The sequence below is a fragment of the Haemorhous mexicanus genome, chromosome 5 (assembly GCF_027477595.1).
Source record: "Haemorhous mexicanus isolate bHaeMex1 chromosome 5, bHaeMex1.pri, whole genome shotgun sequence".
Taxonomy (NCBI): Eukaryota; Metazoa; Chordata; class Aves; order Passeriformes; family Fringillidae; genus Haemorhous; species Haemorhous mexicanus.
In genome coordinates, this window is record NC_082345.1 from 62663688 (window position 1) to 62677530 (window position 13843).

The 13843-nt window shown below is 37.6% G+C and overlaps 1 protein-coding gene across 7 annotated transcripts in view; it reads left to right on the forward strand.

Moving 5' to 3' along the window:
* ATXN7L1 (ataxin 7 like 1) overlaps positions 1-13843 on the forward strand; it is a 111065-nt gene that overhangs the window by 66238 nt on the left and 30984 nt on the right. For 5 of the 7 annotated variants that reach the window (XM_059847365.1, XM_059847364.1, XM_059847363.1 and 2 more), the window contains one exon: positions 11846-12068. In XM_059847365.1, the coding sequence (XP_059703348.1) occupies positions 11846-12068 (223 nt within the window). Of the gene's footprint in view, positions 1-5463; positions 5621-5954; positions 6051-11845; positions 12069-13843 lie in introns of those variants that run through there. The other 2 variants (XM_059847367.1, XM_059847368.1) reach the window with 2 other exon arrangements.

A 13843-nucleotide genomic window follows, 5' to 3' on the forward strand; every position in this document is an offset into this window, starting at 1 on the left:
GACAGATGGAGAAAGGTTTCAGTCCTTGAGCAAGAACACAGATAGTTTGATTCAGAGAAAGCAATTGGTAGGTAAGAAATGTCATGTTGGATTTTTTCCATTTCCTTCCCTTTTTTAAATCTACCTTTGCATTTTACTGTCCATTACATTTTTGGCCTTGTGGCCAAGAAAACAGCTTCAAGCTGGATTGATGTTGCTGTGGCTGTGTTTTTCTTCAAGTTAGGAAAGTACTTATTTTAATTTTTCCCTCATTTAGAATATCTGGTTTAAATGACTGAAGTTTAAATTGTAATCTCAAGGGATCTCACAGCTCAGTCCCTTTGCACAGAGGCCACCCCAGCTGTATTTGAGGGGCCTGCTGTTTGCTATGCTGGCTGGTGCCTGGCTCCTGCTTTGTCACAAGTATCTGGTGCTTGTCTGCACCCAGCTCCCTGCCGGAGGCCGCAGCCCTGACACAGAGTGCAGGAATGCACACAGCCAGCTCGGGCTTGACGCTGTGCTTGAGTTCATGAAGTTTCTTGGGACCCAGAGCATGGGGGTAACACTGCCAGGCAGTGGCTTTGTCTGAAGTCTTTGCCATTTTCCCCAGTGCTCTTGTCTTTGGAAGTCCTATACACAAACAACCGAAGTGACTCACTTTAGATTGAAAAAAGGACTTCAGTCTTATGCTGAAAAAGATGCTGTGTGATTTTTAAACCCACAATGTCCCTAGAAGTGTAGGGACGTTTGCACCGAGCTGCACCTCTGCTAATGAGCCCAGCTGGAGCTGATTTGTTTCTGCATCTCTGGTACAGATAATCTGACCATGGATAATTGAGTGTTGACTCTATAAATAACCCACTTTGAAATGTTGTCTTAAAATTGTTTTCTCTTCTTCCTGTTAACTTCCAAGCTTACTCTCTGTAGTCATTTCTTGGCTGACCAAGGGTTACTCTCATGTCTTGGCAAACATATGTCCTATTCATATCTTCCCACCTGAAGTGAAATGTTACACCAAGCATGGTGAAACCGGGTTCTAGCACCATAAAAAGCCAGCTAAGTTCTAGTAGGAAGTAATCATCCTAATGTTTTACATATGCTCCAATTGACTCTTGGGGTTTAAACCAAAAATGACTGACACACATGAAACATTGATACCTTGGAAAGATATTTATTGCATGCTTCTTCTCAGAGACATCCTTTTACTTATATAATAGTTGAATGTCTTCAGGTAAAGCTGGTTCATTTGTATGGACTTGCTTCAAGTTGGACTTCTAATTATCTTGGTTTGTTTGCTTACTGTCCATGTCAAAATTCACAAGAATTGTTCTAAGTTGAGCTATGCCTTGCTTTAATAAGATTGTTTTTCTATTAGCTTATAGAGAGTAATTAGAATGCCTCCTAGGAAAAATATCCTTTGTCTTCAGCTGGTGAGCATCTACTTTTGTTTTTTTTCCCAAAGTTTTTCTAAAATATGGTACCTATGTGCTTCTGAGCAGATCCATGGAAAGTTAGAGCCATTCACACTGGATGACAGTTTATTCAGGGCACGGAAGTGGGAGAAGGGAAAACAGAATTGCACAGCTGTGTTGTCACAGCAGTTCTTGCACCTTGGTAGATAGTTGCACTGGTATTCACCTTTCTCATCTCCCTGTGTCATTCCTGCCATATTATTCTAAAAGAGAGGCAACATCAGTGGGTGAATAAACTTGGAATGCTTTATAATTAAGATATTCACTCTAATGGCTGTGTGGCCTTGGAAAATGCCTTTCTTCACACAGCATCTGAAACACTGATCATGCTTCAACAAACTTTGGAAAACTCAACTTGAAAAAAACGGAGCAAATACGTATCTGAGAAAAAAATCTTATCTATCTATCTAGGTATAGGTATAGCAGACATGTAATATTGTAGACATAAAAAACTCTCATCACAAGCAATGGAGAGAAATTTGTTAAATTATGAATGGAGAAACTTCTTTATCCAAAAGAAGTAATTTGTGTTATGAGAAGTTCATTGCGGTGATGAATGGTCAAGGGGTGCATGAAGAGACAGAATATGAAGTAGTTGTCACTTGGAGTCTCAAAGGTTAATTTGCATTTATTTCATTCATGTGCAGTTAGGTGTGAGTTTCTTTAGTTTGCACTGTTAGAAGTCATAAATGATGCACGTTAAAGTGAAAACCAACTTTAAAATTAAGAAGCTGTATGTAAATACAGAACTAAAGAGTTTTTTAAAGGGAGAAGGACAGATTAAAAATGCCCTACAAACCCACTTTTGTATTTGGGTATGTTTTTCAGTGTTGTCTCTTGAGTTTTATTCTGTAGAAGGTTAAGAGTTTGGTTTCTTGTTTGTAACAGCTATTGTATGTAATGAGGGAAACGTGAACAAGCGACCTCTTCAGGAATTGTTTTTCCTCATTAATTTTGGAGGCTGTGTATTAAGGGGTTATCACTTGTGGTTATTCATGCAGCATTCTAAATAATAGATTTTCTTACCTCTGGCAAATAACATGCTTGAAAGATGAGTGAACTGATTTATCTAAAATATCTGGAATGAGGAAATACTCTGAACTGACAGTTATGCTGCTTTTGTAGCAGGTTTTGATAAAGCCAATTGAAACTTAAATGTAGGCTCATTCAATTTTCAAAACAAAACAAGTGTCCCTAGCTGGGCAGATCTGAATGGTTACCTGGATTTTGAAATGATGTCAGAATATTCCAAGGGAATTAATTTGATGCATTGGAATACCCATGAGGAGTGGCAAACACAGAAAACCAAGGGGGAAAAAAAACTATATGTAGATTTTAGCTTGGATTTCCTAAAATATTAGAATTATTGTAATAATGCTACTAGTAATAAAAATAGTAATAGCAATAGACCTTATGTGATTATATCTCTTTTCTGTTTTGTCTGAGAATTTTTAGCTCTTTGCTGGTTTGGTTCAAAAATCCAAAGTTTCAGCAGTCTTGTGAAAATCAGCAAGTGTGAGGAGGTAGCTTAAATAATGTGGCCCAGAGAACAGTATTCCATGTGGTAGCAGCACATTTGCAGCTTGTGCTGACAGCTGGCACATGTCTACCTGCAGACCAAACTGAACTTATCCCCTGGGGAGAGGTACAAAGACTGTGGATACAGGATGAAATTATGAGGCTGCTGGGGGACAGAGAAGCTTGGGGTAACAGAGATGGAGCAGTTTACCATTCAAACCTACAAATTTATAGAAAAAAAAAAAATTCCATTATTTCTGTGCTTTAAAAAAAGCTTGGTAAGAAATACATTGATTCACCAGGTGCTGGGTTTGGATCTTAAGTAACAGAAAAAGCCAGAAGGTTTAAACAACAGCTTATATGCAAGTCCTGCAAAGATGTTATTTTGGGCTAATTTCAGTGAAGTTACTATTTCTCTAGAAGTTATTTGTATGGAATGATAAAATGAGATAATGATATGCGATCTTGATATTGACTAAAATCTGGTGCCATGTTTTTCTCAGAGCCAGGTGAAGAGTATGCCACCTTAAAATGATAGCCTGTTTTCTCGGAATCATACTAGAGCATTGGTTTTTTCCCAAACCACCTCAGTAGTCCCATCTCACTCTGCAATCTTTTCTTAACAGTAAAAAGGAATGACATATATTTTTGGATTAAGTAAAACAATAAAGAAACATTAAACATTTCTGGTTTATGATAGATGAGGGGAAACATTTAATTTGTTCTTAAAGCAATAATGTACATGAATTACTTTATTTTGTTATTGTTATGTAAATATAGTTAAGGAAAATAAGAAGAAAATAGAGATACAGTGAAATATTTTATCTCATAACTATAAATGAATAAAAATATGTGTCATCAGACAACCTTGAATGTGAAAGTTCTGCCTGAGGGAACAGGTCTATTATATGGTACAAAGCACGAGAGGATGACAATACTAAATTTTCCTCTATTTTGCAACAATCTGGAGTGTAATTATTTAAGTTGGGTGTTTGAATAAATGAATAGATGATTTGTTTATAAATTTGTACATTTAGCCAAATAAAAGATTTCTCTTCACATATAAAATCACCCACAAAATTATGATTTGTTGGCAGTATTTACCTTTGAGAGTACTGTGGCTTGATTGCTAGAAATATTTTAGCATTTCACCTGATATGTCTGTCCTAAGTTTAGGGCTGATAATGCATTTCCATCCTCCGAGTACAAAAATAGTGGGAATGTGGATCAGCAGGTAGTAAGATATCAGTGCAGAAGGATGGTGAGGGCTGTCCTTGTGGTGCTGGGCACAAGGTTTGAGGTGGTATCTAGCTCAGACTCTCATTTCATGTTGGACTTAACTGTGCATCTCCTCCAGCAGAATGTGAAATTTTTGTGCATAAGCTTTCCTTGCTTTTCTTTGGTAGGCTGTCACTCACAAAAGTGTGTACCCAAGATGCGCTTGCTCTGTTACTTCTTTTTTGCCTGGGGATTTTTGGCCTTGCTGAGCTGAGAAATATAGAGTTGAAAATTGTCATTTTTTCTGCAGTAGCAATGTGTCAGGTGGCAAGTGCTGGTTACACGTGTAGAATTGTGTCATTACAGGAGTGATGAATTCCTACTTAAGTCTTCAATTCCTTTTTTAATCAAGTTAATACTCTAAATCATTAATATCCCCTTTTATAGCTGTAGAAACAGGCCTTGACACTACAGTTAAATCTAGGTCTTCCTGCTCAATGATGTGAAGACTGACATTGTCACCAGGGCAGGGTATTCACACTTCTGTTGTTTTCCTGTCTGTCTGATACTTCAGTGATACCTTGGAGCTTTATATTTATGTCTCAGAATTCTTATAAAAGAAGTAGGCAAGTACCCAGAAGCTTCAGTTTACATTTAGGATAATTAATTGCACTATTTGAAGCATTTTTTGGAGTTCCATTTGACCCTTCTTTCTTTTCATGCTTTTTACTCATGAGGAATAATAGTGTTCTGGGAAGTGCTGTGTGTGGATCTTTATGGAATTTTGCCATTTTTACGATATTTGGCCACGTAAATGTAAAATAGTAATAGTCTAGAGACTGTTTCTCACACGTTTTATAATTATCCTGACAAATGCCAGGTTATCCCATAAATAAAAAAAAGGATTTCCAGGAAAACATCAGGTTGATCCTACTGTGTTGTACACAAACACTCGCCTTCTTTCCTGGATCAAGGAAGTAAAAATTCAGTGTCCTCTTCTAAATATACACATGTGGGTTTTGCTGCTTTTAATTTCGCACTTTGGTTCATTTCTGCAGTTACTTGAGTTGTATCAACAATTATTTAAAAAAAAAAACAAAGAAAAAAAAAAAAAGAAAAAAAAAAAAAAAACCCTGCAGCCGTTTTCAGCTCGTGTTGTTCTTGGCATGGGTTCAGTTCTGGTGTCCAACTGGTAGGACCGAAACTTGGTGCTTAACAAGTGCCTGTAGTCAAAACAGTTGGTGTGTGCGAGCAGAGATGTGGTGTTTGCTGCGGCAGGTCATCTGCCGGATTTTCCCCCGTGTGCAGAATACCTAATCACGTTGCTGTGTTTCTCTGACGGCATCTGTGGCAATGTGAATCGCTTCACGTTCCAAAAGTACATGTTTACAGTCGTCGTAGAATCAGATTAAGTTGGCAGCCTGCTCCTCTCTGTAAGTGGCTCAGTTTACATTTCTTCTTCTTCTAGCAGGATGTTTTGCATAATTTTGCTGATCCTACTCACTTGTAGACTTTGTGAAATGGAGAATCGTTTTAGTGGGTTTCTGTCAGAAAGCGAAGCTTGTGTTTATTGTAAATAAACACCAGCAGAACGGTGGTTATTTTAGCACTTGATAATTTCCCAATTATGTCATTTGACCTGGAATGAAGCTTGTGATTGTTGAGCAGGTTTTATGCAGCAGATCAGTCCGGGGGTTGGAGCTGGCAGTTTATTTCCTTTGTCAGTTTACAAGAAGTATCAAAATGAAACCGACTGTGCTGTTTCCTTTCCAGTGCGCAGTGCAAGAAGGGTGGAACGGTTTGCAGATATTATTTCCAAACTTTTTCAGCTGGACTTGGAATAGTGTTTTGTCAAAAAAGCTGGTAAAGTTTTCCTTCAATCTTGCAATATTATGCTGTAGTTTGCTAACATCAAATGCAATTTTATTTTTGTTTAACCTCACGTACCGGGTTTTGCAAGTGTTTTTTCAGACTGTGGCTGCAAAATGAAAGTGCTTACAAGGTGTTTATGAATTCTTGTTATGAACCAGCTGCCAGTCCCTGCAAGATGACACATTTCTGCAAGAGTCTAGGTTGTTCATTTTCTGGTTGCTGGCTGTTGCTTTTCGGGCATGTGTGGGTTTTTTTCTGTCTTGGTTTTATTAGCATTAATGCCAAGTACATTTGCAAACTTTGAACTGGGATCAGTACAAGGTGGTAGGTTTCATTTACCGTTTATTGAAACTGTGAGTATACATTGCTCAACTTTGCAAGTGAAAGGCTGTGCAACAAAGCACCTCAGGATATAATGTAAATAGAAAAACTGTAATTTGTGCTTAGGCAGTGTATGAGTTACCATGAGTAACATCTTAATCAACAAGACTATGAGATACTAAATTTCATTACTATCTGCTTAAATATTGTAAATGGGGAGTAACAGTATTCATATTGTGTTAAGGGCAGTTGGATCAGTTACTTTATGCTATTCCAAGTAAAAGGACTATGAACTCAAGTGTTGTGATAAATATAAGCTTAAAAAGGAGTTTTATTATTTGATAAATGTTTACTAGAAGTAAATAACTTTCTTACCTTTCAGAGTTTTAGCAATTAAATTTGGTTTGTTTTTACCAAGTGTAATACCAAGCTATAATCCATAACAGTGGGGCTCTGAGTTATTCATGGGTCAACCTAAAATTGATTTTTACTTTAGGCCTCTTGTACGCAGGAAGTCAGATCATGCTGTACAAGAGTAGTGTTTCAAAATGACTCGTGCTGACAAAGTTTTAGTGTCTGTCTTCTGACAACATGAAGATTTTTTTTTTCTTTTTTGTTTAAAGTATCTGAAAAAAAAAGCACTGAAAGATGAAAGACATATCATTCTCCATGTTCAAATTATATCCTTACATTTTTCCTCCATGATTGTCTGTCATATTGATGAAGAAGGCACTAACTGGGCAAAAACTTTTCACTTGACGTGATCAATTTTGAGTAGCATATGTTGGGTGAGAATGTGGATGCAGGTGGGATATACTAAGACATGGGTTTTTGTTTCTAGTCCAGATAAGAGATAATCTGCAGTTTCAGGATCACATCAAAAAAAAGATCTTTTTTTGGTAGGAAGCTGCAATGTTTGACATGTTTTATGGGCATCATATTTGCTGTAGCGTCATTGTAAGGTTTGCTGTGAACTGAGTGCTTGATCTTGAGTATAAGAGTCAAGGTAAAAATTTGAAAAGAGACTTTCTACTCAGAATGTGGTTTTGCCTCATTTTCCCACACGCTGTGTTTGTGGCTCTGGAGCTTGTGTTGCCCCTCTATTGCTTTGCTTTTTTTGCTTATGATTAGAAGATGTGGCGTTTCCTGCAAAACAGCTGCTAGTATTCCCTGGTGACCCATCAGAGAGGATCCAGTGGAATTACAGATTTAAAGGCAGACCTAGAGGACTTTGGCAGCTGCAGCAGAGATTTGGGGAAAGGCTGGGCGTTGCATTGTGCAGGAGGCAGGAAGGAGGATTAAAAACGGAGTATAAGGGCATAGGAGAGAAGCTCTGGAGATTCAGGGACTGTTAGGTCTCCAACAACATAAGGACTTCACATCTACAAACAATTCAGATTTGGCTGAGAAAGTTGGACTATATCCATGTTTCCATAGGACATGGAGAATCTCCTGGAATAGTTTAAGATCATTTGCAATGCTACTGATGCAGAGTTTGCAATGCGCCTTAGAACTATATGGAGTGCCGGGCTTTCGGGCACTTGCCACTGAATGGAAAAAGATATTGATCTGAAATGGATTCTATAGAAAGTGAGGTAATTCAGTGAGAGTGTTAAACTTTCCTCTGAGATTAATGCCATTAATACGTTAACTGTTTGACAGCAGAAGTCACATGTTGCTTGTCACTTGCTTGCAGTGGCCATGCTGAGACAGCTGAGAGGTTGCAGAAAGATTAATGTGGTAAAAAGGATTGTAACTTTGATTGTGCTCCTGTGCTCTTGGATTTGACAGCACCTGGTATTTAGAAACAAAACAGAATATGTGTTGTTATTTATGGGGAACATAAGCATTCATTTGGAAGTATTTAAATGAGTCAGAAAAAGTATCTTTTAAACTGGACCGTGTATTTATAGCATTGCTGAAAAGTGTACAGAATTTAGGTTAGTGTCTTATCAGTGGTGATAACTGGTTTTCTAGTTGCCTTGCTGCATTTAATAATTTCTAGGGGCAAAAATTTTCATTCTTCTTTATTTTCATCAGTGTCCACTGGCTGTATCACTGGTGTATGTGAATAGGGACAGCTATGTCCACAGCTGTGTGAATACAAGTTCACCTGCTTTACTAGATCAAATCTGTCTACATATGAACTGCAAATGAGCGTAGAAAGTGTTACACTGATAGCTGATTGTCTCCTGAATATGGTAGTATGTGAATATTTAATTTTATCACAACTATTTGATGTGCAAATGTCTTTTATTCACACGTTAATTTATTGCAATGGCTGTATAATAGTAGATTTGGACTTTGTGTATCATTCCTTTTCCATATGTAAAATAGGAACAGACAAATTAGTAAAAAAATGTTTAAAACAGATTTGATCACAAAATCAATTTGACAGAAGAGGCCACCACCACTCTGGTTTAAGCAGTTGATCTGACAGCTGACGACCTTTCTTGTCATATATTCCCATTATTTCTCTGAAACATATTACCAGTGTCTAAGGGTGATTGACTACCACAGACATTGTAAGGAATGAAGAATCAAGAGACAATTTGGTAGTTCTTGAGAAGGAATATACACCAATATTTAGTTATAATTTATGCCCTCACCATTGAGATTTGTCTGAGAATTCGCACCTTTGTCAAATACAGCCTTTTGCAAGAAGCATGCTTGCCCAGCTCAGGAGTTTATGCCCCTTTGGAGGGAATTACTCTTCCAGCTCTCCGCTGTGCCATACTTGCAAGGTGTTGCTGCCATCTTTTTCTGCTGACATTGAAGTGACGTTAACTTTTGTGAGGAAATACAGAGATTTTACCCATCCAAGCAATGTCTCAGAACACCTCTGGTTGTGTGGCACTGGCTATTCATATTCTTTCTCCTGTAGGACTTTACAGAGGTGACAGTTTCCATTTCCATTCTAAGAAATTTGAAGAAAATCTGGGTAACGCTGATAATACTCAAATGTGTATTGGAGTCTGTCTAAAAGGTGGAAGATTTTCTGTAGCCATGTTTTGGGGGAAAAGGGGAGTTTGAGAAATTAAAAGGAAATGCTAATTATAGCAGTCAGTTCTGATCACAAGAATGACCACCAATCAGTATCTTGAACATTCGTCTTTCTAGGAGATTAATTTTAATAAGAGTAATATATTTCATTTCCAAACATATCATAGGGCTCATATTGATGACACAGTTTACTAGAAAGCAGTCAGGTTTAAGAAAACCAGTAACTGTGTTGAAAACTGGAGTAATTAATCCTAAGTTTATATAGTATGTGTGTGGAAAACATATTTTCTCCCGAGTTTTACTTTATATACAGCTTGATTTTGTTGGTAGCCTAGCATTTCCTTTTCATCAGTCCTCCATTAATTAATGGGAAAGTTGCAAATTTTGATTAGCCTGCTTAAAATTGATTAAATAGGTGCTAAGAAGATTGGTAAATCTTGAAACATTAAGTATTATTTAATAAAATAAATAGTTTGTGAATGGAGCTGTTTCAAAATCAGATGTGTAGTTTACACAAGTGTTACCACAAATATGAAGTAAAGTGGATGCAAATCCACTGCATCCTGCAAAGGAGTTTTAAAGGCAGAGGCTGCACACTGAAGTGTGTGGTTGGATGAAAACTGGCAGATGATAGGGGACATTTTGGGAGTAAGGATAGATACTTCTGTGTTTGAAAAAAAATTAAGACTGTTTTGCTCTTCAGTTGCTGGAGAATCTGGAGGAAATTCCAGCATCGGTAATTAAAGCTTTGAATGTGAAGATATGGAAATGATTGATCTTAAATAAAAAATGTCTTTATTCAGTCATTTGAGATCTAATAGAAACATTTTAGAATTTTTTTAAGCATTTCTCTTTGTTCTTGAGGTATTTGCGTATTGCAAGTTAATCATGGATGAATTCTTCTGCTACTGGCATGTTTTTTTACTTGTGAGGATGCCAGACAAATTGTCATGTTTTGATTCTCTGTGGGAAAATTTTTCTTAGGTGTCCTTGAAATATCAAACTAGCAAGTGCAGGGTTGATGATGCAAATACAAAACCTTCCCATGTAGTAGCAGGTCACTGGTTCTTCCTTAACCTGCTCTTGGTTGACTGTGTGATGGTGGTCAAGCTCAAAGAGTAGCACCCACTTGGATTCTTCAAGTTAAGTGCTGAAGGCTTTAGACAAAGAAAAATTGCTGCATGTTGAATGAGAAACTCCAGCTTGTCTGAAGTACTCAGCCTATGCTTACATTCTGCTTGCTACATTTGATTACTGGGTTGGTTGTGGGGGTACCTTTCTGATCCCTTCTGTGATCAGGCTCTTGGTGTTTGGGCACCAGCAGACTGCAGTCAGTGCCAATGAGCCAGGCCCTGCTGACCGGAAAATTCCTCTTCCCCCAGCCCGTCTGTGCCACCCGCTGCTGCCTTTGGCTAGGGAGCCCTGGGGCTGGGGAAAGGGTGCTTCACAAATGGGGCCAACAGGACTGTTCAAGGTTTACAGCACCCCTCAAAAATCTTACAGCAAAGATCAGCTCCTGTCTCTTGTAGGATTTTGTAGCTTTGCTGAGGTCACAGCACAAGCCTGTTGTTTGCTGCACACTGATGCAGCCGGCTGGCCAAGAACTGGCACTTCTACCCTGGAGAAAGATATAATTAGTAAAAAATGGCCAAAACAGTCTTCTTACTTAACAATAGGAGAGATAGGACATTTATATTTTAAAAGATACTAATAATGATCCAACCAAAACAATTTCACTGAAGCCTGTCTGTCTTGTGCAGGATCAGTCAGGCCTTGCTTTTTTGCAGCGCTTGAGAGGCCTCTGGTGTGAACATGAGCCGTGCTGACCTCCAGATGCCACATTTGTTAGAGAGACATAAACTTCCTGGGTCTTTTGAACATGCCATTTTCTCTGTTTGGAAAAAAACCCAACCTTTTACCTTGAATGGTGCTTGGAGATAACCAAGCGAACCAGGCTGAGCCTGCCTCTCCGGCAGGGCTGGGAGCAGTAGACCTTTTGCTACTTTCCAGTTTTCTTGTTGTTTTCCTACAATTTCTCATTAAAATTGGAACAAGATAGTCATAAAGTAAACTGCCCAATAACCAGGTTAGATGAATTCATCATAAACCATTTTAGGAGCAATTGCATATCTGTCACAGAGCATTTTACTGAGTCATGTTAGCTGTTACATACTCTCCTTTCTTCTTGGCATGAAAGACTTGGGACACCAAATACAAATTTTCTGATAGATTATTGCCATTTATTTTACTATTTTTACCTTTTTTTCAGAGCACTTTATGAAGCTGATTTTGTCTGATTATCATTTAGCTTGATTACATTCGCAACAGTAATGAATTGGTGTTCTTTGGAGTGATGAAAATCATTGTATCTGGCATAGAGAAGAACAATTTCCTCTTTCCCAACTTGTATTTTTAATTTTAGCTTATGACATACTGTAAAATTCATTCCTTTTCTGTTACAGAACGAAGACACAGTTCAATGTGTAAACCTTCCCCTTCTCCAGCTTCTCCAGCCTGTAATTCCAGGACATCCCTAGTACAGATGAAACCGAAATCCTGTATCAGCGGCCATAACCCTGTCAGCAGCAACTCAAAGCCATTCAAAACGCCCAAAGACAATCTACTTACCTCCAGTAGCAAACAGCACACAGTCTTTCCTTCAAAAGTGTCACGGGATAAACCATGGTAAGTACCAAAATAATAGTTACCAAAGATGTTGGTGTTCAGAATATCTCTCTATATATATCACAATCATAAAAAAATCTGAATTCTCATTTTATCGAAGTTTACAGTTTAAGCCTCTATATTTCTAAGGGAGGAAACTGGGATATTTTTTAATGAAGAAAAAAAAATTATATATAGGAAGTGCAAGAAGGACTGAATTACTTTTTCAATATTCCATCAGATGTGTTTTTCTAAGATGCATGTTGCAAGTGAGGTTTTGACCCAGTTTGCTATCTTTAAGGTCCATCTCCCATTACACTATCAGCCCTTAGAACTGATGCTTTTAAACAGTTTAACAGGATAATTTTTGCAGAGTTCTTAATATTGGCTTAACTGATGTTCGTGAAAACTTACTGGTTATAATCAATTAGCTTCAATAGCAGCTGCTTTTGGAGTTCATTCTGTGTTTTGATAATGTTTGATGCCTTATAAGATGACAAGAAAATTCCTGCTGCAAAAATCACTATTTTGGGGGTGTCTTACATCATGTACTGTGATATATGTACACATACAGGCTTTGAGACTGCCGTGCCCATTCTCCCGTGACTGTGACGATAGCAGCAGAGCTGCAAAAATATAAATGAGAGCAGAACTGGGTCACTATTTTATACCTTAAGAAACTGTTTTGTCTTCATTATCTACAGGAAAGATGCTTTGTGATTAGGCAATTAGGTTGGTGACTTGAGATCTGTGTTCAGTTCCTGGTTCTGTTATGCCTTGGTCTCTTCAGCTTCAATTCTCTGTCTGTAAATTTGAGATAGTGAGACTTCCTTTTTCTTAAGATTTATCTACTTACTTTATAGATCCTTCCCTTTTATATGTAATACCTAGCATAAGAGGGTCATGATTTTAAGTAGGGTTTCTGGACACAACTACCTTAAAACAGTAAATCATTTAATGCAAACCATTAACTCATGAGACAAAGAATAAGCTCGGATTATATTAAAGGCATAGCTCATGTTTCTGCCTGAAACGTGCACAAGTTGGCATGATTTCAAAGACAGCAGCTTCTACCTAGCTGTAGAATTTACCTTGCCCTGGAAAAATGTATTCTTCCTATGAATCTGGACCTACCATCCTTTCAAGCATAATGAGTATTGTGAGCAATTTTGGTATAAAATTCTGAAAATGGGAAATCTGATTGTTCGACTTTACACTCACACATTACCTAGAATAGCAGAATAGCCTCTGTCTCAGCTGAGTGTAAGTACCTAATTTACTACTTAAAACCAAATATTATTGACTGAATGATGACATTTTCTTCTGAATTTGGAGGGGAATTTTATACAAGAGGGGATTCTTTTATAAATCTAATTAAAAGAAATTCAGAAAGGACTTCAGAGTATTAACACTATTGACTATAAACCTATTTTTCATCGTGTTACAGACAGCAACTTACATATCCACATTTCAGCAGACTCACTGAATCTATAAACAATATCTTCCGTTCTGGCAGCAGATGTCATTCTGGCAGTCAGTAAAAGCTGGAAGGGAACAAAATAACTGAGCATTTCCACCAATCCCTTTTCCCTTTATTGGTAACATCCTAAATATTTACTGATGATTATTAACAAGGTAGATTTAACCATTTAGAAGTGTTGTACTGCTCTGTTGATTGTTTGGCAATGAATATGACAGTAGTTGTACCAAGAATTACGTAATTCTTGTAGCCGTGCTGGGAGATCATACTGCAGTTAGTTTTGTTTTGGGGAAAAATGAGGCATATAGTAGTTAAA